Raw genomic sequence first — 25,063 nt, 5'->3', positions numbered from 1 at the left:
TGTCTGTCAAAAAAGTTAAATGTTCATTTTTTCCTTCCACGTTGCTTCAGTTCCTGTGAAGCACATAAAGGGTAATAAACTTCTTGAATGTGGTCTTGAGCACCTTGAGGGGTGCAGTTCTCAGTGGTGTCACTTTTGGGTATTTTCTGTCATGTAAACCCCTCAAAGTGACTTCAAATGTGACGTGGTCTCTTAAAAAAATGGTTTTGTAAATTTTGTTGTAAAAATGATAAATCACTGGTCAACTTTTAACCCTTATAACTTCCTAAGAAAAAAAAAGTGTTTCCAAAATTGTGCTGATGTAAAGTAGACATGTGGGAAATGTTATTTATTAAGTATTTTATGCGACATCCCTCTGATTTAAGGGCATAAAGATTCAAAGTTTGAAAATTGCAAAATGTTCAAAATTTTTGACATAGTTCCGTTTTTTTCATAAATAAGTCATATTAAAGAAATTTTACCTCTAACATATGAAGTAAAATATGTCGCAAAAAAACAAACTCAGAATGAGTGGGATCCGTTGAAGTGTTCCAGAGTTATAAACTCATAAAGTGACAGTGGTCAGAATTGTAATAATTGGCTTGGTCATTAAGTATCAAATTGGCTCTGTCACTAAGGGGTTAATGATGTTGCAGGCTCCATGGCCTTTCATAAAAGGTGTGCATAGACTGACAGGCCATGTGACACTTAGATAGCACACAGGTGAGGTGAATACATATGCACATAACAATTTTTAGTTATTTCATCCCATAAATTTATGCCTATATTTTTCTCACTTCACCAACTTAAACTATTTAGTGCTGATGCATCACACACAAATCGGAATACTAAACACAGCTTGTAATGTAACAAAATAGATAAAAACACAAGGGGAGGATGAATATATTTGCAAGCCACTGTATTCATCCATTACGATTGACAGACTTTATTTCCTAAACGCTACATTACCGGACAGTCAGTAGCATGAGGTCTGGAGGCAACAGTATAAAAGCCGTGATTAGTGATCTGTCAAAGGCAGAAAGAGTGCAGGTTGATGCCTAGGGCCTCTAGACAGAATCCTGTGAAAACATTACATCATTGAACATCATTAAACAAGAAATATAGTCCTGCCATTTATCTATCTCCTTTCTCTACTCTATTATCTCTTATTTTTATAATGCCTCAGCCTTAAAGGGAACCTGTCACCAGGTTTGGCCGATATACGATGTGGTCATCGCCTTTCAGGGCTTATCTACAGCCTTCTATAATGCTGTAGATTAGTCTCCAATCCAACCTGCAAGAGAAGAAAATAACTTTTATTATACTCACCCGAGGGGCGGTCGAGTTTGATGGGTGTCGCTAGTCTGGGTCTGGCACCTCCTATCTTCTTGCGATGACGCTTTCTTGCTTGGCTAATGACTACCCATTCCTGCTAATACATGTGGGGAAAAATGACACAGCAAGAAATGACCTGGAAACCATCTGCAGTGACTTTGAAAACTTAGGTAAGAAAGTGAAAGAACTGGGAGCGCAGGTGGTCTTCTCTTCCATCCTCCCAGTGGATGGCCATGGAACAAGGAGGTGGAATAAGATTCTGCAGGTGAACAACTGGCTACGTCGATGGTGCTGTCAGCGAGGATTTGGATTTCTGGATCACGGAGTGAATTACCTCTACGATGGACTACTTGCTAGAGATAGGGTGCACCTTACGAAGACTGGAAAACATGTATTTGGAAGTCGCCTTGCTACACTTATAAGGAGAGCTTTAAACTAGAACAATGGGTGAAGGGAAGCAAAAGGCCAGAAAAAGCCATACACCTGACAAATGCTATTGAGAACTCTGCTATTAGAAATGGGAGGAAAGAACAAATACAAAAAAATCTAAATAATAAAAATATTGGAGAAGGAGAAACCAATCACAAACTAAAATGTTTCTATACTAATGCACAAAGCATGGGCAACAAGCAAGGAGAAGTGGAACTACTAACGCAGGAAAAGAAATATGATGTCATTGGAATCACTGAAACTTGGTGGAACGATACACATGATTGGAATACAAGGCTAGAAGGATACAACTTATTTGCAAGAAACAGACTTGATAAACGAGGAGGAGGTGTTGCATTGTATGTTAGAAACGCGTATATCTGCACAGAGATTGAAGCTTCAGAGACTGGGAGTTCTGTGGAAACTGTTTGGGTAAGAATACAAGGACAGAACAATGGAAAGGACACCATTGTAGGCATTTACTACAGGCCGCTTGTGCAAGGAGGGCAGATATAACTGTGCTGGCTTCTCAGGCTCATTGTTCCCGAACACGTCACGCTATTTTATGTTTTTAGTAATCACAATTGTTTATTTAGCTTGTTTTATGAATGGATAGTGCAAAGTGTGTGGATATTTCATAGAAATAAGGCAAATGAACGTGTGCTTCTCAGGCACATTGTTCCCTAACACATATTCTTTCTCTCTTTCTCTTGCTTCAGATTATCTGCTGAAATGGAGAGTAAAATGTATAATTTATCAAAACCCCTTCATGTTGAGGAAGTGAGAAACATGCTGTTAGATGATGATGATGATGCAGATCCCACACTGAATGACGATTTAGGAGAAGAAAGTGAGATTGATTCTCATGATGAGGTGGAAGTATGTGACATTGATTCTGAAACAGAGCAAGATGGTGATAGTGATGAGGATGAAGAAGATGTAGAATCATATTATATGGGAAAAGATAAAAAAAAAAATGGAACAAGAAGCCACCCATGAAAAAACGGAGAGGGAACCTCAAAACATCACTCAACTTTCCTGCAGTTATAGGAACAGCAAGTAATGCAAAAACTGCAGCTGAATGCTGGAATAGTTTTTTCACAGATGACATTGTGGACTCTATTGTCACATACACAAACCAATATATAGACATTACAAAGGACAAGTTCATCTGCAACAGAATCATCAAGGCCACAGATGAAATGGAACTGCGTGCTTTTTTTGGATTGTTATACCCTGCAGGAGCTTATAGGGCAAATTGACAAAGTTTGGAGGAACTTTGGGGTAAAGATGGTGATAGAATTGAAAAATTTGGCCTTGTTATGTCTCTAAAAAGATTCAAGGTTCTAATTCATTGCCTTCAGTTTGATGACAGAACTACCCGAACCGAACGTAAAACATATGACCGACTTGCTCCAATTCGCGATTTATTCCAAAAATTTGTGGAAAACTGTAAGAAAAGCTATTGCCCTGGGGCGAATCTCACTATTGACAAAATGCTCCCTGGTTTTCGTGGTAGATGTGCATTTCATCAATACATTCCATCAAAACCTAGCAAATACGGAATAAAAATGTATGCCCTTGTTGATGCCAGTAAGACCTACACATACAACCTTGAAATTTATGCAGGAAAACAACCAGAAGGTCCTTACTGTGTCAGCAACAAACCCAGTGATGTTGTAAAAAGAATGGCTGAGCCCTTATTTGGATCGGGTCGCAATATAACAGCTGACAATTGGTTTTCAAATCGTGATCTGATTATCTGAAAGTGCAGAAGCTTTCATATGTCGGAACTGTAAGAAAGTAAGAAAAAATAAAGAATTGCCTGCACAGTTTGTAAGTGTGAAAGGGAGAAAACAGTACAGCAGTATGTTTGCATTCCATAATGGAAAGGTTTTGGTTTCCTATGTACCACGCGGAAAAAAAATGTACTTCTCTCAACACTTAATAATGATGGTGCCATCGATCCTGGGTCTGAGGCACAAAAAAAACGGAGATAATTACATTTTATAATGAAACCAAAGGGGGTGTTGATACAGCTGATCAGATGTGCTCAACTTTCAGCGTCAGCAGAAACACCAAGCGCTGGCCAATGGTCATATTTTTCACTATGTTAAATTTGGGTGGTATAAATTCACAAGTCATTTACCTTGAAAATCAGCTTGAACCACTCTGCAGACGAGTCTATCTGAAAAAATTGGCCCATGAACTAGTGCTTGGAGAGCTACGCAGGAGAAGTATGAAAACTATCGGTATCCCCTCTCGCCTTCAAGTTCAGCTCAAAAGATCTCATAATGCAATCTGCCTGTCACATGCAAAAATGATGTGTAATTCTTGCTCTTTGCTCTGCAAATGGGTTTTTTTTTCTGAGGAAACTTCAGGATCTAATTCTGAATGAATGTGTGTAATATTACTTTAGGTACCTTAAAATTAAGTTTGTTTCCCTAAATTTTCTTTATAGAGTTATTTGTCAGCTTCAAACTGGGGGCTATTTGGCGGGAGTTTTGAAATGTTTGTATTTCAGAGTTATTACTTTTATGTTAAGTAAATGGTCTTTTTTTGCACCTGATTATGTGTAGTCTCTTTTATTACATCCCTATGAAGGTCACTGATCACTTTTAGAGCACTGAAATTGCAAAAATTAGATATTATAGGTATTTTTCTAGCCTGCGCCTGACAAGCACATTATTCCCTAACTCGTTAGTAAAGATATTGTCCCTGATGGAGGGTTAATGAGTACAAAGGATCTTAAATCAAGATATTAGAACAGTCCAAAAAAGGCAGATCCAGCAAATCTGCAAAACTGTAAACTTTATTTTCTTCCAACAAAATAGTAATACAAGCATGATGTCAAAAATCCAAAAAATAAAAAGTCCCTCAGGAAAACATACTAGTTGACGCGTTTCAAAACATAGCATTTCTTAAGGTACTGTCACACTTAGCGATGCACCAGCGATCCCGACCAGCGATATGACGCGGTCAGGATCGCTGGTACATCGCTAAGTGGTCGCTAGTGAGCTGCCACACAGGCAGATCTCACCAGCGACATCGCTGGGGACGGGGGTCGATACTTACCTGTCACACTAGGCGATCCTGCGTCCTCCCGCCCGGCTCTACGCTCGTCGTCACAGCTGGAAGCGCTGCAAGAAGCTGACGACGAGAAGCGGTCCTGAACGTTCTCGCGCGATCAGCGATAACCAGCGGGGGAGCGGGTTGTAGGTAAGTATCAGACACAGCGATATCACTAGCAATATCGCTATAATGTCACAAGTTATAGCGATATTGCTAGCGATATCTCTTAGTGTGACAGTACCTTTACTCGTAACCTTATTCATTTATTAGAAGAAAATGAAGTTTACTGTTTTTCAGATGCCTTTTTTGGATGGTTCCAATCTGGACTGTTTTAAAACTATAATGGGTTCAGAGCATTTTATCCACAAAGTCCAAATGTTCCTATTCTACACTAGAGAACAAAAGAACTGTTTTGAAGGAGGTCCGGTCTCTATGTGGAGGTCCCAGCACACAACCTTCACAACTATTATTTCTTTACATCTCTTTAAACATGTACATAATCCAATCTTATAATTAGCACAGTGCAGTTATATCTTGTACTTGTATATAAGTTCCCTAAATAGTAACAACTCCTGTGTCAGCCTTACTGGCGTAGCTAATGGCTGGCTCGCTAATAACAGCTCATTGTCTACGCTGGGGTATTAAGTAAGGCAGCCGGACTGCTTACAGAGTGTCAGTTTTGTAAGGTCTTTGATGAGCACAGTGCAGAATAACAGTGCTATAATTTTACAAAGGAAGATAATTAAAGTTCAGTTCATGGTATATTAACTGGGCTGGGCTTTATAGAACGAACATTTTTGCTTTATACAGCAACACTCACTGTGTTATTACTGTATATAGTAGAAGCAGGTTCATGTCTCCTAAGGGGACTAACAAATGCAGTAAAGAGTCCAATCTTTCAGAATATAAAATGAATCAACCCAACTGGTAAACGACGTAAAGAGAAAAAAAAAACAAAATGCCAGAATTTCAGTTTTTCGAATGCCGAAATACTGCAAATTATGCATTAAAAAAGCTATCAGGACATCGAATCTACCCCAAAATGGTGTTAGTAAAAAGGGAAGCTGGGGACACACAAAAAAACACAAATCCTCCCATAGCTTAAATTAAGAGGCTTTTTTTATTATTTTTTGAGAATTATATTATTAGGTCATTTAAGTAAAAAAAACAATTCTGGCATTCCGTTTAACATGCCATTGTCCATTTTATAGCCTTAGAGCTAATGGCATGGTTTTCTTCAGTTTCTATAGATGAACATTACTCAGTTCTTCTCCGTCTCCAGACTCCCCCATTTCTTCTCCCTTGATGAATCGTGTGATATAATATTACATGTTGTGTTAATCCTTGAATCCCAGTCTGACAGCTGCATGTGTGATGGGACGAGCTGTACTGTCTGCTCCAGGCATATTCCTGGGTACAGCACGTAACTTTAGGGAGGATTTGTTTGGCGCAAGCTCTATCTGTTGGTTTAGACTCTGTAACACTGAACTACAGTCTTGAGAAAATCTAAAATCACCCTCTTTGAATCCTATGGTTTTATATATCAGAACATAATAAAAAAAAAAACTTGTCGTTAGAAAGTATGAAAATTAGGTAATTGCAACCTCAGATGAACATCAACACATGACAAATTCAACCATATCACTATTTAACAAAAACTAGGCCTAAATGCAGAAGTAGAGTGTGAGAAATTATGTACACCCTTAATGCTGCTATGGGATTTAAGAAGGTAAGTCACAGCCAGGTGCTTCTAATCAAATACCCCTTATTAATTGATAATCACCAAGTGTGGCAATCAATATAAAAGCTGAAGTTTTGCAGGTTTGCTGACCTGTAACATTCTGACATGTGATTACACACTGCCAAGGAAGAACAATAACTGCAATGATCATTGAGAAGCAAATATTGCTGCTGATCAATCTGGGAAGGGTTATAAGGTAGTTTACAAACTATTTGGAGTCCATCATTCTATAGTTAGAAAGGTTATTAGAAAACATTCAAGACAGTTGACAATCTTTCCAGGAGTTGAAGTTCCACTAAATTCATCCGAAGATCAGACCATGCATTGCTCAGAGAGATTGCAAAAACCAAAGAGCTACAGCTCAGACGCTAAAGACCTTAGAATGTTAAATATTCAAGATCATTACAGTACTTCAAAGACTGAACAATTTTGCTAACAAGAGGGCATGATCATCAGGAAGATACCCAGAGAACAGTTGGGTAAGAAGACCAGACTTCTGAAAAAGGGAAGAGGACCCTATGCCTCAGGAACAAAGAAGTGCAGGAAGAAAACAAAATGCCAGACTCAAAGGAACAAGAGGATTTAGAGCAAGTTAAAATAAATTACATATTTAAGGCAAATTACAGGTCAGTGTTTAGGATGAAATCTCATTTGAGATTTATACCTGTGAGGCTTGCAGGGCCTTCTCCACTACAAAAAGATGATGTCAAAACACATTATGTAAATTACATAATGATGGACTTGTGCCAGATAGAGCTCTCTCTAAAGACTAAGGGCCCCGTCACACATAGCGATCTCGCTAGCGAGATCGCTGCTGAGTCACAAGTTTTGTGACACAACAGCGATCTCACCAGCTAGATCGCTGTGTGTGACAGCGATCAGCGACCGGCCCCCTTGCCGGTATCGCTGATCGCTTTTGGAAAGCCCAGGACATTTCTTTGATCGCTGGTCTCCCGCTGGCCAGCATGCATCGCTGCGTGTGACAGGCGGGAGACCAGCGATCAGCTGGTAACTAATGTACACATCGGGTATCTAAGTGACGTGCATCCCTTGGATACCCGATGTGTACGTTAGTTACCAGCGCGCTGATGCAGGGAGCTGGTAACTAACGTACATATCGGGTATCTAAGGGACCTGCATGAGCGCGCTGGTAGCTAACGAACACGGCGACGCCGCGCGTTCGGCGTCGCAGGTCCTGATCGCTGGTGAAGCTGTCTGTTTGACAGTTTACCAGCGATTCACCAGCGATAATGACACGTTGCTATCGTTGTCGGGATCGCTGGTGAGTCGCTGTGTGTGACGGGGTCTTAAGAGACACATTAGTTTTATTGTGTATATGCAGTCTCAACAGAATAAGGTCATAGTATATGGTGGAGCCAGTGTCATAGTATATGTCACCAGTGGAGCCAAGAAGTTTCAAGTCAAAAGTAAAATCAGAATATCCCTATACACTTTAGATTATCAGCAGAGTCCTCTGAAATCGGGATCCTCTTTTATTAATCTAATATATTAGGTTTAATATACTGTAAAGGAATACTATAATTTCATAATGTTATGGCACCTATTCTGAGAAGCAAGACAATACTCCATTTACTTGCAAGGTGGCATCAATGTATAAAGGCTCACATAACTCGTTATAGTATCGTCCAAGCAGGGTTGCCAACTTGACTTTTACATTTTTTTTGGACAACTTATCAATAAATCATGGGATGACAATATTTTATGGAGACATTGGAAAACTATAATAAATCATTATGATTATAAATGATCCATGTCTACAGAACATACAGTAATTCCCATCTGAAGCCATCAGTTGCATTCACTGTAAACTGTAAAAATGATCATTACAGTCAAAATAATCTGTATTAGTTTCTTCAGCTTCAAAAAAATCACCAATGCCTTACATCTTTTTTATGGTCTGGGCAAAAAATGACCTATTTTTACAGACTGTTCTGGAATTTTTGGATGGTTGATATCCCTGTGTCCAAGGCCTGTAGAATAATACATTTCTATGTTCAGGGATTTTCCCCAAATCTGAAGGTCAGATATGGGGTCCAGCACATCTACTTGATACGCTCCGAGTTGTCACTTACGTGGTGTCTTGGACTGACTCCAGGTTGATGTGATGCGGAGTCTTTTCAAGAGCAGCATGTTTAAATGCAAGTTGTTCCATGTATGTAGTGTATGAGATATATGTGCCGTAACCTGTGTAGACTGCAGAGTAATCTCGTCTCAAGGCTTAACTCATATGTGAGACTTCTGGCATTTCTATATCTGACATTCTCAGTGGTCGAGTCTTTTGCTGAAAGTCACTTTATTTGCGATCGCAATGGATACATGAGTAGCTGTGGGGTTTTTGATTACCTTGTCTAGCACATTTTCATATTCCTCAGATGGGATTTGTCTTATCTAAGAGATATCCTAGTTATGTGTCTGACTGGTTTAGGTTTCTTCTGCATGTATGGGTATGGAGTTATGTGTTGCTTTTATTTGCAGTATATGGTGTATGATCTTATATGTATAGGTTATTATATTCAATAATGTACGTTTCTATTTAAAGGGTTTTTCCATTTTTTTTTTCTTAAAAATGAGAGGCGAAAATCATCGGGATCAAATAAGAATAGAAATTCATCTTAACCTTGGAGTACTCTTCAGAGTTGTCTCTTTTTGTCAGACCGCTAGTAATGACATCAAACACCAGTCTCCTGACGCCACTGATCGGTGTACGGTCAGGAGATTGGTGGTCAGGGATCATCACTAATGGTCCAGTGGAAATTATCTGGGCACGAACGATTGAGCGTGGAGTGAATCATTGGGGTAAGAACTACTTCTTTTATCCCAATGCCCTCCCCTATAATTTTTCAATTCTTTTTTTCAGAGGTTACAAAACTTCTTCAAAATGTTGAGAGCAATGAAAGTATCAGGCCTTCTTGAGTAGATTTATAAGGTAGAGCTGTTAATATATCTGAGATAACCAAAACCCAACAGCTCAAATGCACCCATACATATTAGATGAAAATGATCCAAGTCTGAGCCTTTGCAGACCCTCTAATGTGTATGGGGGACCCCCAATATCATCTTTTGGTGGTGATAATTATCCGTGGTTTGAATTTACTGCTTTTGTTCTGCAAGCAGATAAGCTAATGAGATTTGTTGGGGGTTAGGACCCATTTAGAAAGGCCTACAGTGGCCGCTAGATGACCCCTATATGCAAGCTACTTGGCATTTGTTTAAAAGCCTGTAAAGATGGGCCGACAGCACTTTCATTGTACGATTGTGTGGCGCCCCTGAGGCTCAGTCACCACAGAGGTACTGCACCTCCTCCTGAGGTGTGGTGCCTCACCATCCAGGTAAGTTGGAGGCTCCTGACCACGCTCTAACATCTGCATCCCACACAACACAGTAGTTCAGCAAAGCCACATTGCGGCTCCCTGCTTGGAGTGTAGCAGAGCACCTTTGGTGGCTCCCTGCTTGGAACACGAAACGTGCTAGGAGGCGGGTGGAGTTAGAATACATAAAAGAGAGGGAAGGTTTAGGTTTTCAGTCAGACAGTCAGTCAGTCAGTGAGTGAGCAGAGGGAGTCGGAGAGTCACTCAGAGATGAGTGAGGACAGAAGATCCCTGGGAGAGGGATGGAGGAAGGAGGTGATGCAGCAGACCTCAGTGACCTGGGTCTGCTGGCACGGGAAAGGAAAGAAGGAGAAAGACATTGAGCTGAAACCTGATCTTCCATGAGAAGGAGAGACTAGTACGGAACGAAGGAGTAAAAGGGAACAGAGGACGTGGGTTAGAGGAGAACCCTGCCTAGAAGTTCTAAGCGCAAGGCCGGGGCCTGGTCCCCGAGGTTGTATGGATGCTAATGGTCCTGCAGCAGACACCGGTTGAGTAGTGGGCTGTAAATGCACTACTCCCATCTAAGACTTGGGGACACAACAGCAACTTGGATAGTGAGCCGGGACTCAAGAGTAAGGAGTCCCCGAAGCAGGCTACAGCTGTCTGCCGTACAAGTAGAGTTCTTGGGAACATCTGTCAGGAGGCACGCCAGTGTAACTCAGTACTGGGAGTACTTCACACTTAAAGGCGCTATAAGAGGAGACATTCAAAAAGGTACATGTTGGCGGAGCGTTGGAAGGGAGCATACCATCAGACCTGGAGGTTGATTGGGCCTCTGACCTGGAGGACACAGTACAGAGGCAGGCACCTGTGTGTACTACAGACTGTGAGTAAAGCTTTGGAACTACAAGCCCTAGTGTCCTTCATTGATTCTTGCGCCAACACACCCAGCACTGCTACATCTGGGTACCAGCTACTACACCACTTGTGCCTCTCCTCTACCCCTACATCTACACTGCCCTGGGGCTACAGCTTCACCTGTGGGGAGCTTCACCATCTTGGCTGCAACACACCACCAGCCCCAGAGGATCTGCATGCAGCGTCGGCTTAACATCTCACTTGCCGAACACCACAGGTAGCGTCACAAACTATTCCATTAACTACATTCCACCATTCAATCTTCCCCTGTTAATTGGGCGCCCAGGGCCACGGACCGGGTCACCGCTGCTGTGACACATCCCGCCGACACCGGCCCGGTACCGAGTATCCCACGGCCCTGGGAGGGCGACTCAACTGTTTTAACTTGCTCACATGTGGTGACATGCTTCCAAAAACAATGATTTTTACTTTTGTTTAAAATCATCACGCCCAACAAACAAGCATTCTACTCATTTGTCACATGATTGCTGTCTTGCTTAGACAGGCCAATAATCAGTAATCGAGAGTGCCTAGGAAGGCTCCTCATGTTTAGCATCCTAAGTGAGCACTTAGTTTGCTCTCCCCATATAGAGCACAGGAATGGGGAGTCAGAAGAGACACCTGTCGGGCGCTGAATGAGCTAATCTGGGCACATTAAGATGTACGGCTACCTTCGTGATACAGTTATAGCTAGCCTTTACTTGTGGTCTGTAAACTGTGGAGCCCCAAATGTTGGGAATCTATAATTGTAAGTATGCAAAAATAACAGGCTGTTGTCAGTGCATTCGTAACCAGTGCATAGGATGAAGACCACCCATTTACGACATCATACCACTCCTAAAATACCAATAAAATAAAAGATATATAGCACCTTTTTATATAAACATCAACAATGTCCCCATCGTACTTAAAGAGTTAATATCTCTTTAAACATCTATTTTCCCCTCTAACATGTGGTTTCTAATAAAGAGCCTGTTAAATCCCTCTCTCGGCAGAGGACATTCCACTAGGTGTGAATTCCTAACAGCGGCCAACTTTCCGGCAACCACTGGGACAACACATAAACAGTGGTATTAAATATAACACTCTCCTCCCCCCACTGTTATCTTTTCATACAGTACATAATAGATCATTTATTCTCATACTGCAATTAGTATGATATGTGATATCACTGCTGCTCTTTTATGTGCTGGGATCTGCGGACTCCAGAGAGGGTAATTTGCAACCTCTACAAGTGTTATTGCTATAGCACAGAGCCAGTCCCTAGTCCTGTGCTTTATGCTATATTTTGGAAGGACAAGTGTTATGTATCTAGGTATTCTAGTAATGACTAAGCCATATTGTTCCCTGTTATCAGCCACTTTAGATGGTTGAGAGGCTTATTTAAGGCTGGGTTCACATAATGCTAAGATTTTGCGTCTGAACTGATGCCAAAAATGCTGCAAAAAATACATCAGATGGCACCAGGTTTCTTCACTCTTTTTTTTGTGGAAAACCATCTGTTGCCATCATTCAGACCAGTGTTTCTGAAACTCCATGTCATGTTTCCAAAATATCCTTAGCATTGCACAGGTGATGGAATAATTATTAACCCCTTTACACCCCAAGGCTGTTTACATGTTAATGACCAGGCCAATTTTTTAAATTTTGACCACTGTCACTTTATGGGCTCATACTCACTTGCGAGAGACTTGCACGATACTCGTGCGAGTGTCTCGCATGAAAACCTGGCACTGCCGCCGGCACTCAGACCAGAGCGTGCAGCTACATGTATTTCTATGTAGCCGCACGCTCCGGTCCGAGTGCCGGCGGCAGTGCCAGGTTTTCATGCGAGAGACTCGCACGAGAATAGTGCGAGTCTCTCGCAAGTGAGTATGAGCCCTAAGAGGTAATATCTCTGGAACACTTCAACAGATCTGAGTGATTCTGAGACTGTTTTTTTAGTAACATATTGCACTTCATGGTATTGGTAAACTTTCTTCTATATGAGTTGCATTTATTTGTAAAAAAAAAATAATAAATTTGGCAAAAATGTTGCAATTTTCAAACTTTTATTTTTTATGTCCTTAAATCAGAGTTATATCACACTAATCAGTTAGTAGATAACATTTCCTACATGTCAACTTTACATCAGACCCATTTTTTAAACATTTTTTTTTGTTTTGTTCGGAAGTTATAATGGTTAAAAGTTGAGCAGTAATTTCTAATTTTTACAACAAAATTTACAAAACAATTTTTTAGGGACAACATCCCATTTGAAGTGACTTTGAGGGGTCTATATGACAGAAAATACCCAAAAGTGATTCCATTCTAAAAATTGCACCCCTGAAGGTGCACAAAACCACATTCAAGACGTTTATTAACCCTTCAGGAATGTGGAAAGAAAAAATCAACATTTAACTTTTTGTCACAGATTTTTACTTTAGACCCCAATTTTTTTATTTTTGCAAGGCTAACAGGAAAAAATGGACCCCAACATTTGTTGTGCAATTTATTTTGAGCGTACCAATACCCTATACGTAGGGGAAAACCACTGTTTGAGCACATGACAGGGCTTGGAAGGAAAGGAGCGCCATTTGACTTTTTGAATGTGAATTCTGCTGGAATAATTAGCAGATCCCATGTTGCAATTCGAGAGCCCCTGATGTGCCTAAACTGTAGACCCCCCCCCACAAGTATCAACATTTTGGAAACTAGACCCCTCAAGGAAGTGATTTAGATGTGTTGTGAGCACCGTAAACTCCCAGGTGCTTCACAGAAGTTTATAACATTGAGCAAAAATAAAAAAATCAAATTTTCCCCACAAAAATGTTTTTTAGCCCAAAAGTTTGCATTTTCACAAGGGTAACAGGAAAACTTGCACTATACAAGTTGTTGTGCAATTGCCCTTGAGTATGCTGGTAACTCATATGTGGTGGAAAACTATTGTTTGGGCACATGGCAGAGCTCAGAAGACTTTTTGAATACAAAATTTGTTGGAATAATTAGCGAACGTCATGTCGCGTTTGGAGAGCCCCTGATGTGCCTAAACAGTGGAAACCCCCCACAAGTGAATCCATTCTGGAAACTACACCCCTCAATGAATGCATCTAGAGGCGTGGTGAGCACCTTGAACCCACATGTGCTGCACAGAATTTTATATTATTGAGCTGCGAAAATGAAAAAATAAATTTTTCTCCACAAAAGAGTAGCTTTAGCTGCAAATTTTTCATTTTTGCAAGGGTAACAGGAGAAAATGGACCATACAATTTGTTGTGCAATTTCTCCTGAGTATGGAGATATCCCATATGTGGGAGTAAACCACTGTTTGGGCTCACGGCAGTGTTCAAAAAAGGAGTGACATTTTAGATACGGGATCTATATACCCAGATCCATAAATTAGAGACGACACATAAACAGACGCTGTCACAGATGGTTAAAACGGACCTTGTACAGAAACGAATGGAGCTCAAAAAACTGCTGGACCAAAAATATGCACAACAATTAGAGAAATCTAAGAATTATTTTTATAAATTCGCCAACAAATGTGGACGCCCCCTTGCTCGCATGCTCCACCCAGAACAAACTGTACCCATATCCCTAAAATTAGAACGGGGAAGGATCAGATGACTCATAAGCCCTCCGAGATACTTGAAGTATTTAGGAATTATTACCATAACTTGTACAATATTAAAGGCAAATTTGTAGACATGAAGCCAGATGAATTGATTAAGAAAGTTAGGGATTATGTATGGTCCACTGCACTTCCTACTTTATCAGACGATATGATTATGACCTTAGAGGCGGACTTCACTGAGGAGGAACTAGTGGAGGCTATTAAAACAATGCCACTTTCAAAGTGTCCGGGGCCAGATGGCTTTACGCCAGCCTTTTATAAAACCCTATGGGAGGTACTAACACCTCACATGCTTAGTACTTTAAATTCTATAGAGGAAGGTGTGGACTTGACACCACAGTCCCTAGAAGCTCACATTAGCATAATTCCCAAACCGGGAAAAGATCCAACCATGGCCCCCAATTATCGACCTATTTCCTTATTGAACGTGGACGTGAAGATTTACTCAAAAGTTTCAGCGAACCGGTTGTCGCAGTTCCTTCCTTCTATCATCAATCTTGATCAAGTGGGCTTTGTTAAAAATAGAGAGGCCAGAGACAATACAATCAAAACATTACTTCTGATGCATAAAGCCAAAAACGGGAAATTACCGGTCTGCCTGTTGTCAGTCGATGCCGAAAAAGCATTTGACAGAGTTCATTGGGGATTTATGAGGGAGGCGCTGCGACAGATCGGAATGGGTCCGCGATTCATGTCTAAAGTCTTTACTTTGTATTCAAAACCTTCTGCAAGAGTCAGGGTCAATGGGGTGTTATCAGACTCCTTCAGTATTGGTAACGGGACAAGGCAGGGGTGTCCACTATCCCCGCTCTTATATGTCATCGTAATGGAGCATCTAGCAGTGGCCATACGGCATAACAGTGATATACATGGTATTCAAATAGGCAAAACGCAACATAAAACGGCACTATTTGCTGATGACTTATTAATGTATGTGTCCAGACCCCACACTTCCTTTCCAAGTATTTTGAGGGAATTTGAGAAATTTGGTGCCTTAAGCAATTTTAAAGTCAATTATTCAAAGTCAGAGGCCATGAACATATCTCTCTCCTCAGGAGAGGTACACCAGCTTAAATCTAACTTCCCTTTTCGGTGGAAGGAGGATTTCATTAAATATCTAGGGATTTGTATCCCAACTGATTTGGCAAAGCTTAGCTCCTACAACCACTTTGTGCTACTTTCACAGGTAGAGGAGCAGTTGGCTTCCTATAAGTCATTAAAATTGTCATGGTGGGGGAGAATCAATGTAGTACGTATGGATATCCTTCCACAGTTCCTATACGTATTCCAAACAGCCCCTGTTCATCTTCCTGGGAGCTTCTTTACGAAACTTAACGCAGTTATAACTAGGTTTGTGTGGGGTGGACTGAGACCAAGAATAAAATTGAAGATTTTGATGGCACCAAGGAGAAATGGAGGTGCGGGTTTGCCTGATTTTAAGACCTACTTCCGGGCTACAGCGTTTGTCCGACTGCTTGATTGGCAGTTCAGATCAAATGTTAAAAAATGGGTGGGGGTCGAGCAGGAGGACTTGGGGATACCTTTGCATCACCTTCCCTGGATTGATCCAATAACTACTGGAAAGCTGGGACCAGAAGCGGAGATCACTTTAGCTACCTTAAGGACTTGGCATACTTTCAGACTCACTTACATACCTAAGGGCACTCTTAGCCCATTAGCGCCTCTTTTTTGTAATCCTGACTTTCCACCGGGCATGAACAGGCGGGCGTTCCTGGGCTGGATGAGTGTGGAGGGGATCCGATTGGGACAGATACTATCAGATGGGAATATCCCTACCCTTACCGAGCTTCGTCAGAGGGCGCCTTTCTTACAGGGTGAATTGGCTTGAGTTTGCACAACTTAGATCGTTTCTTTCATCGGCAACTTATCCATGCAGAGTTCGCTCTACTCCTTGCTCGCTTGAAAGGTTGTTCCTTGCTAGCTCGCCGCTGACACACGCAATATCCGTGCTCTATCAGAATATGATTTTAGAAACAAAAAAGGAAAAAAATTTCTTACCAACTAGCTTGGGAGAGAGAGTTGGGTAGAGAATATACAGAGGAGGACTGGAAGGGGAGCTTCTTTTGTACTCACTTCATGTCATCCCCATGTGTAGCGCAGGAAAGAAATTATAAAGTCCTAACAAGGTGGTATTATTGTCCAAGCCAGCTTAGCAAAATTTCCTCTTCATATTCTGATAAGTGTTGGCGCTGCGACGCAGAGACAGGAACCATGCTACATATCTGGTGGGATTACGGGAAGATACGCGGTTTCTGGGATAAAGTTTTCAGAAATTATACGTTGATTACAGGTATAACTATTGTGGGGACCCCTGAAGTGGCGCTACTGCCTATGCTCCCAGGTTCTCCGAACCACATTAAAAAAGACATCTTAAGGTTTTGCGTAGCCGCGGCTCGTGCAGTTATCCCGAGGCTCAGGAAAACGACAGAACAACCATCTATACGAGATTGGTATGAGGAAATATCTATGATCTTTCGTATGGAAGAGCTGGCAGCTGAATGCTTTAACACACAAGATAAATTCAATGTGACTTGGTGTGAATGGATTGTATTCCGTAATTCCCCTAACTTCAAGAGGTTGTTCATTTGAAGCCACACAGGTTAAAAGGTGGTGTGGGATTTCCCCTTGCCCCGATCCCATCCCCACCCCCCCATCCACTCTCTCTTTCGTCCCCCCTTTCTCTTCCCCCTTCCCTTATTCCTCCAATTTTCTCTTTTCTCCTTCTTTCGTCAATTCTAACTTTTCTTATACCAACCTTTTTTCTTCTTTTTCCTTCCTTTCTTATATATATTGTTTCTATACTATCAAATATAGGTAAGATAGGTATTTCTGGACCCGCTTGTCTAGATTACAAGAGAAGTTCAATACCTATTCTATTCTATAAGCTTACTAATAGTAAATATACTAGATATGCTTATCCATTTATGTGGTTCACAAAAACAAGAACAAATATATGGCTACTAGTATTAACATTAATAGAAACACAGAAGGGTCATGTCAATATGAAAAAGAGGATCTTGAAGTGGTACGATGTAATGTAATGCTTCTTCTTTATACTTTTACTAGTTGTATATCATATTTCTTTAAATATGAACATTTAATGTTTGGCTTGTCTATACCCTTAAAGGTACTTATAGTGCTAACGGTACTTATTGTATATGATTATTGTACCTTCTGTAATTTAAAATACAAAACTCAATAAATGAGAGATTTAACAAAAAAGGAGTGACATTTTAGAAAGCAGACTTTGATGAAATGGTTTGCCAGTCTCATGTCTAATTTGGAGAGCCCCTGATAAACAGTGAAAAACCCCCACAAGTGACACCATTTTGGAAGCTAGTCCCCTCAAAGAATGTTTCTAGATGTGTGGTGAGCACCTTGAACAGAAGTTAATAATGTAGAGCCATGAAAATAAACAAATCACATTTTTTCCCACAAAAATGTTATATTTTAATTTCACAAGGATAGCAGGAGAAAATATACCCCAAAATTTGCTGTGCAATTTCTCCTGAGAATGCCAATGCCCCATATGTGGTCAAAACTACTTTTGGAGGCATAATGCAAAGCTCAGAAGGGAATAAATGCCATATTAGAGTTAACATTTTGCTGGACTGGTTTTAGCACATTGGCAGAGCCCCTGAGGTGCCAGAGCAGCAGAACCCCACACAAGAGACCCCATTTTACAAACTACATCTCTCAATGAATTCACATAGGGGTGCAGTGATCATATTGACACCATAGGTGGGTCACAGAATTTTATACCATTGGCCAATGAAGAAAAAAAATAATAAAATTTTTACTACCAAAATTTTGTTTTCTCCTTAAACTTTACATTTTCACACTGGGAAATGGGTAAGGCCGGGTTCACATTAGCATTCGGGGGCTTTGCGGAGGGCTGCGTACTTCTTCCGTTAAAGCTCTGCCTACTTCTGCATGCATCCTGCGTACCTATCTTTAACATTGGGTATGCGGGACATGCGGATGTATGCGGATGCCTGCGCATGTGTCGTTTTGACGCGCCCGCTGTCTGCACAAAATGCAACTTGTTGCATTCCCGTGCGGTCGGTAGGTGTGTCAAAACAACGCATTCACATACATCCGCATATCCTGCGTACCTAATGTTAAATATAGGTATGCAGGAAGTAGGCGGAGCTTAATTGAGGAAGTACGCAGCCCTCCGCAGAGCCCCCGAACGCTAGTGTGATTTTAGTCTAAAAATGGCACCAAAATTTGTCCCACAATTTTTGCTGACTGTAGAAATACCCCATATGTGGTTGTACAGTACTGCTTATCCATAAGGCGAGACTCCAGAGGTACGGAGTGCTCTTGGCAAGTAGTGATGTCATCCCCATAAAACTAATATCTTATTAAATAAATTAAAACCACCTAAAAATCATGCAATATTAGACAAAAAGATAGACAACACAAGATATTCAGTCTGGTGGACCTAACATATAGTGTTGTAGTTCAGTAGGTAATGGATATCAATAGATCCATGTGCAAAAGTATAAGTATATACCAGGCAACACCAAGCAACCTGTGAATCACTGCTCTGATTGCTTAAACTGGTACTGCCTAGCCGAGGAAGTTGGCACCCTATATATATGCATTGATCTCCTGATTACGTCACCACGCATGCGATGGGAGACCAACAATGTGAACTCTACAGTTTAGCATAATGTCTACTCCTTTTTGCGCATGCCCGCTTTCGTTTGTGGGGACAGGGGAGATCTACAATATTGAATGGGGAGTTTAACATGTGGGGAGAAACCAACAAAGCCCTAACTATGGAGACATATTTAAAGCCTAGTTGAATCAGGATCAGACATACCAGAACGAACCTGTGACCTTCATTTTCTACTCTTGAATACATCAAGCCTCCTGATGAACCTAAAAAATTGTAAAACGTGTTGAGGCACAAGCAATGAATGATAAGTTATTATCCTTCTGTCTATAATCATTCTTTAGTAACTGTAGGCTCCCGGTAATCAGCACACGTCCTGCATCACTGCTGTATCTATCTTTTATCGTAAGTTTGATTATTCTGTTACAGTAGGGAGAGTTGGGGAGAGCCACCATTGAGCAGGGGCGCCACATCTTGTCCTATATCAGGTGCCAACTTCCTCAGCTAGGCAGTACCAGTTTAAGTGATCAGAGCAGGGATTCACAGGTTGCTTGGTGTTGCCTGGTATATACAGTACTTATACTTTTGCAGGTGGATCTATCCATATGCATTATCTATTGAACTACAACACTATATTTTAGGTCCACCAGACTGAATATCTTGTGTTGTCTATTTTTTTTTACTTATGTTGCCCTTTTTTTTCGTGTTTTAATAAATTTTAATACAATATTAGTTTTATAGGGATTACATGTTTCACAAAGATGTTTTGGAGAACACACTTAAGCTGGGTGCGCGTGCATGCACTTACAGGGAGACACTGAAGGGTAGCGGGCAGGGAGAAGCTGCTGGAGACCTGTCTGTCCGGACTAGTCTCCAGCATGGCTTGGTCCCTGGTGGCTCTTAAAGTGTGTTTTTCTGTGAAACACCGCAACCTGCAGAGTCAAACATGCCTGGTGGAGATCATACGGCCAGTGCCTTATACACGCTGGCTGTATATTGGACTGCATTGATCAGCTGTCAGGTTCACATTAATCAGAACACAGCAGGCAAGATTAATTTGCCTTTTTCTACTCCACTCTGCATAGACAGGAACTGAAATTACAAAGGTTTTTAAGTACAGCACTCGTACCTGTGGTAGTCTATGGGGCCTTTCTCATGTCCAGGTTTATTCGTAGACTGCGCAGTGCTTGAATGACAGATCAGACCAAGTCTATAGGTCCGTGAAAAAAAATCGGGCCACACTTGGATGACATCTAAATATAGTCCAATTTTCACAGACTGTCAGAAAGGAGGAAGTGGAGAATTTTTTTTTTCTCGTATGAAGAAAACTGATGACCCTCGGACCACACTCTGATCAAAGTCTGATCAAAATAATTGGTTTGTTTTTCTTGCTTGTGGAAAATACTAATGAGACTCAAGACGTAAGCTATGTCTTCTTTGTCTCTGCCTATACAGAGTGCAGCAGCTTATGACAAACTCATCTCAACTCTGCATAAGTGGTGACCAAAATGACAGAAGATGAGCCGCTAATGAATGAAGGTGCAGGACAATTCAATGATGCCTCCATTAATTACTAAGAGCTGCTTTTACAGTTTTACACTTCTGTAACCCTAACTAGGATTACAGCTAGGGATTGGTATAGGGTTAGACTTAGGGCTAAGGGTAGAATTAGGGATAGGGTCATGGATTGGGTTAGAGCTAGGGTAATTATATTGTTACATGAAAAAGAAATGTAATCAAAATTTGTATGTTTTTTTAAACATTTGTAAAATTTTCGCTCTGATCTTAGGAAAAAGAAACTAGAAAGTCAAAGTGCAGACTTAATGACATGAATATTTGTCTCCAATTACAACAGTCAATATGTGCTTGCCATACAGCGAGTTCAGCACTGGGTTGGTGGAAGGGATTCTGGGAGTGCCAACTATTCAGGGGTTAGACGGAGGATGCAAAATAATTGTCGGGCGTTTGTAACTTGTGCAATTAATGTAATTAATCTGATATGAATGAAGACTGACAAGAAGTAACTATATAACCAATTTATTATATCATAATAAATATTGCAATCATTAGTAACACACACATATAATACAGAAAAATAGACTTTATTACATATCTACATTTACAACTGTGCAAAGTATTTGTAATCCAAAGCAACATATAATCTGTGTTCATTACTACACAGGATTGACCCCATTAAAGGCCAGGAGAATTCGCATTCAGTAGCTTATAATTAATTTTGACAGATAGGCCCCAGCTGTATACAGAATTGACTAAACACCCATCTAGTGACCCCAAAGTCTTCAGATCTTTCTTTCGCACCTTTGAACCCTAAATCTGCTGCATGTAGCTTATTTATTGAAATGAAAGATACAAATAGGATGCAGCTCATAAATTCACAGGCAATCTACAAAAAAACAGACCGTGAAAAAACCTTTCAGCAATAAGGTCCTATCCCTCAGGAACAAGTTCCTCTGGTTATAACATTTTATCCTTTAGGATCAGTTTTAATATTCTATCCCTCTGGAACAGTTATAACTTCTTATCCTCCAGCTTTCTCTTCCATGGCCAATCAATGCCTCATACTTTCTAATACCAATTCATTTTGCACTTCATCTATACCTGTATCCAATGTCCAATGACTTATTGTTCATGGACATGAGAAAATGCAAGTACCACAAACCTATCTTCCTCTGAACCACTAATTTCTACACATGACATTAAGAACCTTCTTAAAAATAATGAAGAGATGAGTGAACGTTCCACCTCTCACTGCAAAGCCGATGTTCTAACCAACAAGACTTTGGGTTAATTGACTTCTAAAACTTGTAGCGGATAACAAAGGATCTGAAGTTGAGCACTGTAAAATGATGATCCAGTACATTAATGTAACATAATGGCTTCCAGATACAAATATTACTTTCTTCTGCAATATTCCTACCACAATCTGAGCAATTTGTCTATAAATTAATTTGCTAATGGACATTTTGCTTCTGGGCATGAACTCAGTAACTGAGATTCTAGTGCAAACACAATGCAGACACAAACTGCATTCAAACCTGGCCTTCCTATGACTAATACATGTTTCAGATGGTACACTCCCCATGCCACTGTCCATCATAGTCCTTTAGCCTCTCTGAACCTCCTGAGACATAGATCTGGTGAAGGAAGATGCCAGGCCGGGTTTAGAGAATTCCATACGTGCTGGCTGCATGACTGGAGGCAACTCTTTGGTGATTTGAGAGACGGGTACCTTGTCTTGGCACAACCCATCAGTGCCTGGATTGCTGAGGGCTCTCTCAAACTCAATCATGCTACGAAGCTGTGGAGGTGTTGCCATGCGATCCATCTTGGAGGAGAGGTCTGCTGGCTTGAAGATAGGCAGTGGCAATGTCCTCATGTAGGGCAATTGATATTGAGTAAGGCGGTGACCAAGCCGACCCATTTTCATAACCTGAGCTGGAGAACGTTGGACCAGGAAATGTGTCTTGCCCTGCTGTCTGAAGCTTTCTCTTCTCCAAACATTGGCATCACGAGCATTGCAGCTGAATGACAAAGAAATGGGAGTCAATCACATCTTCTATGTAATATTACATGTTAGATTAAATTGTACTTTTTCCTTGTCTGTACTCTAGATTTCAGTGCCATATATTGGTCTTCAGTTGAGATGAGCGAACCTGAACTTAACTGAGAGAGAGCTATGAGCCCAACCCGATCGAGAGAGATTTTTTTCTACCAGCTTTTCCAGCTGCAAAGTTTGGGTCCCCATTGATTTAAATTGGGTACGGGTTCTAGTTCAAATTCAAGTTAAGTTCTTTGGACTAAAGTTTTGTTGGGTACCAAAACTAGAACTTCCACTGGTCTGTTCATCCCTAGTCTTCAATAAAATGCAACTTTTCAACACAGTGCCAAAGTCAGGGGCTGCGAGGCATGGCACATCATCTATAGGTCTACTAGTTACAATTTAATTGGATCAATTGTCTCACCTTTCCTCGGGTCTACTGAAGACTGATGTATCCAGCCATTCTGCGGAATAGTGCTCATGTCGGGACATGTTGTCTTCCTTCACTTGACAGCTCAGCTCAGCCATAGTGCTACCCTCTTCATGTGTCTCTGACTTCCCCACCATCTTGGGATAAGTGTGTGTTAACAGGTTACAGTAGTTTTTGCTGTGTGTTTCCTCTGGAGGCTTGTTCTCCCCTACAGTGTTGTGTTCTGGGTTTATATACACTTGGCTGCGTCTATTTTCATTCTGCTTTGTAACAATCTATATCTATCCACAGACTCATCCTCATCCCCCTCTAACCCCTCACGCCCACACAGTGACCACTGACAGACACACAGGACAGATATGGAACTGTGCCCAGATGTCACTGTTTATGGGAACATGCTCACTACAGCAAGATGCGAGCATTGCTATTCATTTTGTCATCAGATCAAAGTTACACATTCCCAGCACAGGTTGTGCTCATTATGTCATTTGTTACCAACTACTACTGGGGTTCTTAACTCAAAGAATCTGTCAACAAAATTTTTGCAGTGGTCGCCTGACTATATCCTATCGGGACTGGATCACACTGAGCTGGGTATATATATAAAATGACTGTAAATTATTAGGACTGATCCACCCTGCATGTATTCACTCCATTCACTGTTAGCAAGCAGCCTGAATGGTACAACTCCCCACCTCTGCTGGCTGTCATTTCTGCCGCTTTACCATTTTGCGACATTTTAATGTGCCTGCTAAAGCTTTGGTATAATTCATTTGTTGCACTGTATTTAACCCTTTCGCAGCAGAGCCTGTTTTTACCTTCGTGACCGGGCCAATTTTTTCAATTCTGACCAGTGTCACTTTATGAGGTCATAACTCTAGAACGCTTCAACGGATCCTGCTGATTCTGAGTCATATCGCACAAAATAGTTAATAAATAAAATTTCCCACATGTCTAATTTACATCTGCACAGTTTTGGAAACATCATTTTTTTTGTTAGGATAGTATAAGAGTTAAAAGTTGACCAGCGATTTCTCATTTTTACAACAAAATTTACAAAACCATTTTTTTAGGGACCACCTCACATTTGAAGTGAGTTTGGGGGGTCAATATGACAGAAAATACCCAAAAGTGACACCATTATAAAAACTTCACCCCTCAATGTACTCAAAACCACATTCAAGAAGTTTATTAACCCTTCAGGTGCATCACATGAATGAATAGAATGTGGAAGGAAAAAATAAACATTTAACTTTTTTTCACAAACATTTTACTTCAGGACCAATTTTTTTTATTTTCATAAGTGTAAAAAGAGAAAATGAACCACAAAGTGTTTTGTGCAATTTCTCCCAAATACGCCGATACACCGTATGTGGGGCTACATCACTGTTTGGGCACACGACAGAGGTCAGAAAGGAAGGAGTGCCGTTTGACTTTTTCAATGCAGAATTGGATGGAATTGAGATCGGACGCCATGTCGCATTTGGAGAGCCCCTGATGTGCATGAACAGTGGAAACCCCCCCACAAGTGACCCCATTTTGGAAACTAGACCCCTTAGGGAACTTATCTAGATGTGTGGTGAGCACTTTGAACCCCTATGCTTCACAGAAGCTTATAACGTAGAGCCATGAAAATAAAAAAATCATTTTTTTTCCACAAAAATGATCTTTTCGCCCCATAATTTTTATTTTCCCAAGGGTAACAGGAGAAATTGGACCCCAAAAGTTGTTGTCCAATTTGTCCTGAGTGTGCTGGTACCCCATATGTGGGAGAAAACTACTGGTTGGGCACACGGTGGAGCTTGGTAGGGAAGTAGTGACGTTCTGGAATGCAGACTTTGATGGAATGGCCTGCGAGCGTCACGTTGCGTTTTCAGAGCCCTTGATGAGCCTTAACAGTAGAAACCCCCCACAAGTGACCCCATTTTGGAAACTAGACCCCCCAAGGAACTTATCTAGATGTGTGGTGAGCACTTTGAACCCCCAAGTGTTTCACTAAAGTTTATA

General features: G+C 40.9%; 1 protein-coding gene across 1 annotated transcript; it reads right to left on the bottom strand.

The window, feature by feature from the left end:
- Window positions 1–21,088: 21,088 nt before the first annotated feature.
- TCAP (titin-cap) lies at window positions 21,089–23,278 on the bottom strand. The gene is made up of 2 exons (XM_073572568.1): window positions 23,051–23,278; window positions 21,089–22,609 (listed from the first exon to the last, which is right to left on the bottom strand). The coding sequence occupies exons 1-2, from the start codon at window positions 23,191–23,193 to the stop codon at window positions 22,192–22,194; spliced, it is 561 nt and encodes a 186-aa protein (XP_073428669.1). The 5' UTR covers window positions 23,194–23,278; the 3' UTR covers window positions 21,089–22,191.
- Window positions 23,279–25,063: the final 1,785 nt, after the last annotated feature.

This window comes from Dendrobates tinctorius, unplaced genomic scaffold, assembly GCF_039654945.1.
Source record: "Dendrobates tinctorius isolate UK_male_01 unplaced genomic scaffold, ASM3965494v1 ptg000032l, whole genome shotgun sequence".
Lineage (NCBI taxonomy): Eukaryota > Metazoa > Chordata > Amphibia > Anura > Dendrobatidae > Dendrobates > Dendrobates tinctorius.
The sequence above is the reverse complement of the archived record's forward strand: the minus strand, read 5'-3'. Positions and strand labels throughout refer to the sequence as shown.

Coding starts and splice junctions, on each gene's coding strand:
- TCAP (XM_073572568.1), bottom strand. CDS start 23,193: ATGGTGGGGAAGTCAGAGACACATGAAGAGGGTAGCACTATGGCTGAG. Junction 22,610..23,050: donor TTCAGTAGACCCGAGGAAAG/GTGAGACAATTG, acceptor TTTGTCATTCAG/CTGCAATGCTCGTGATGCCA.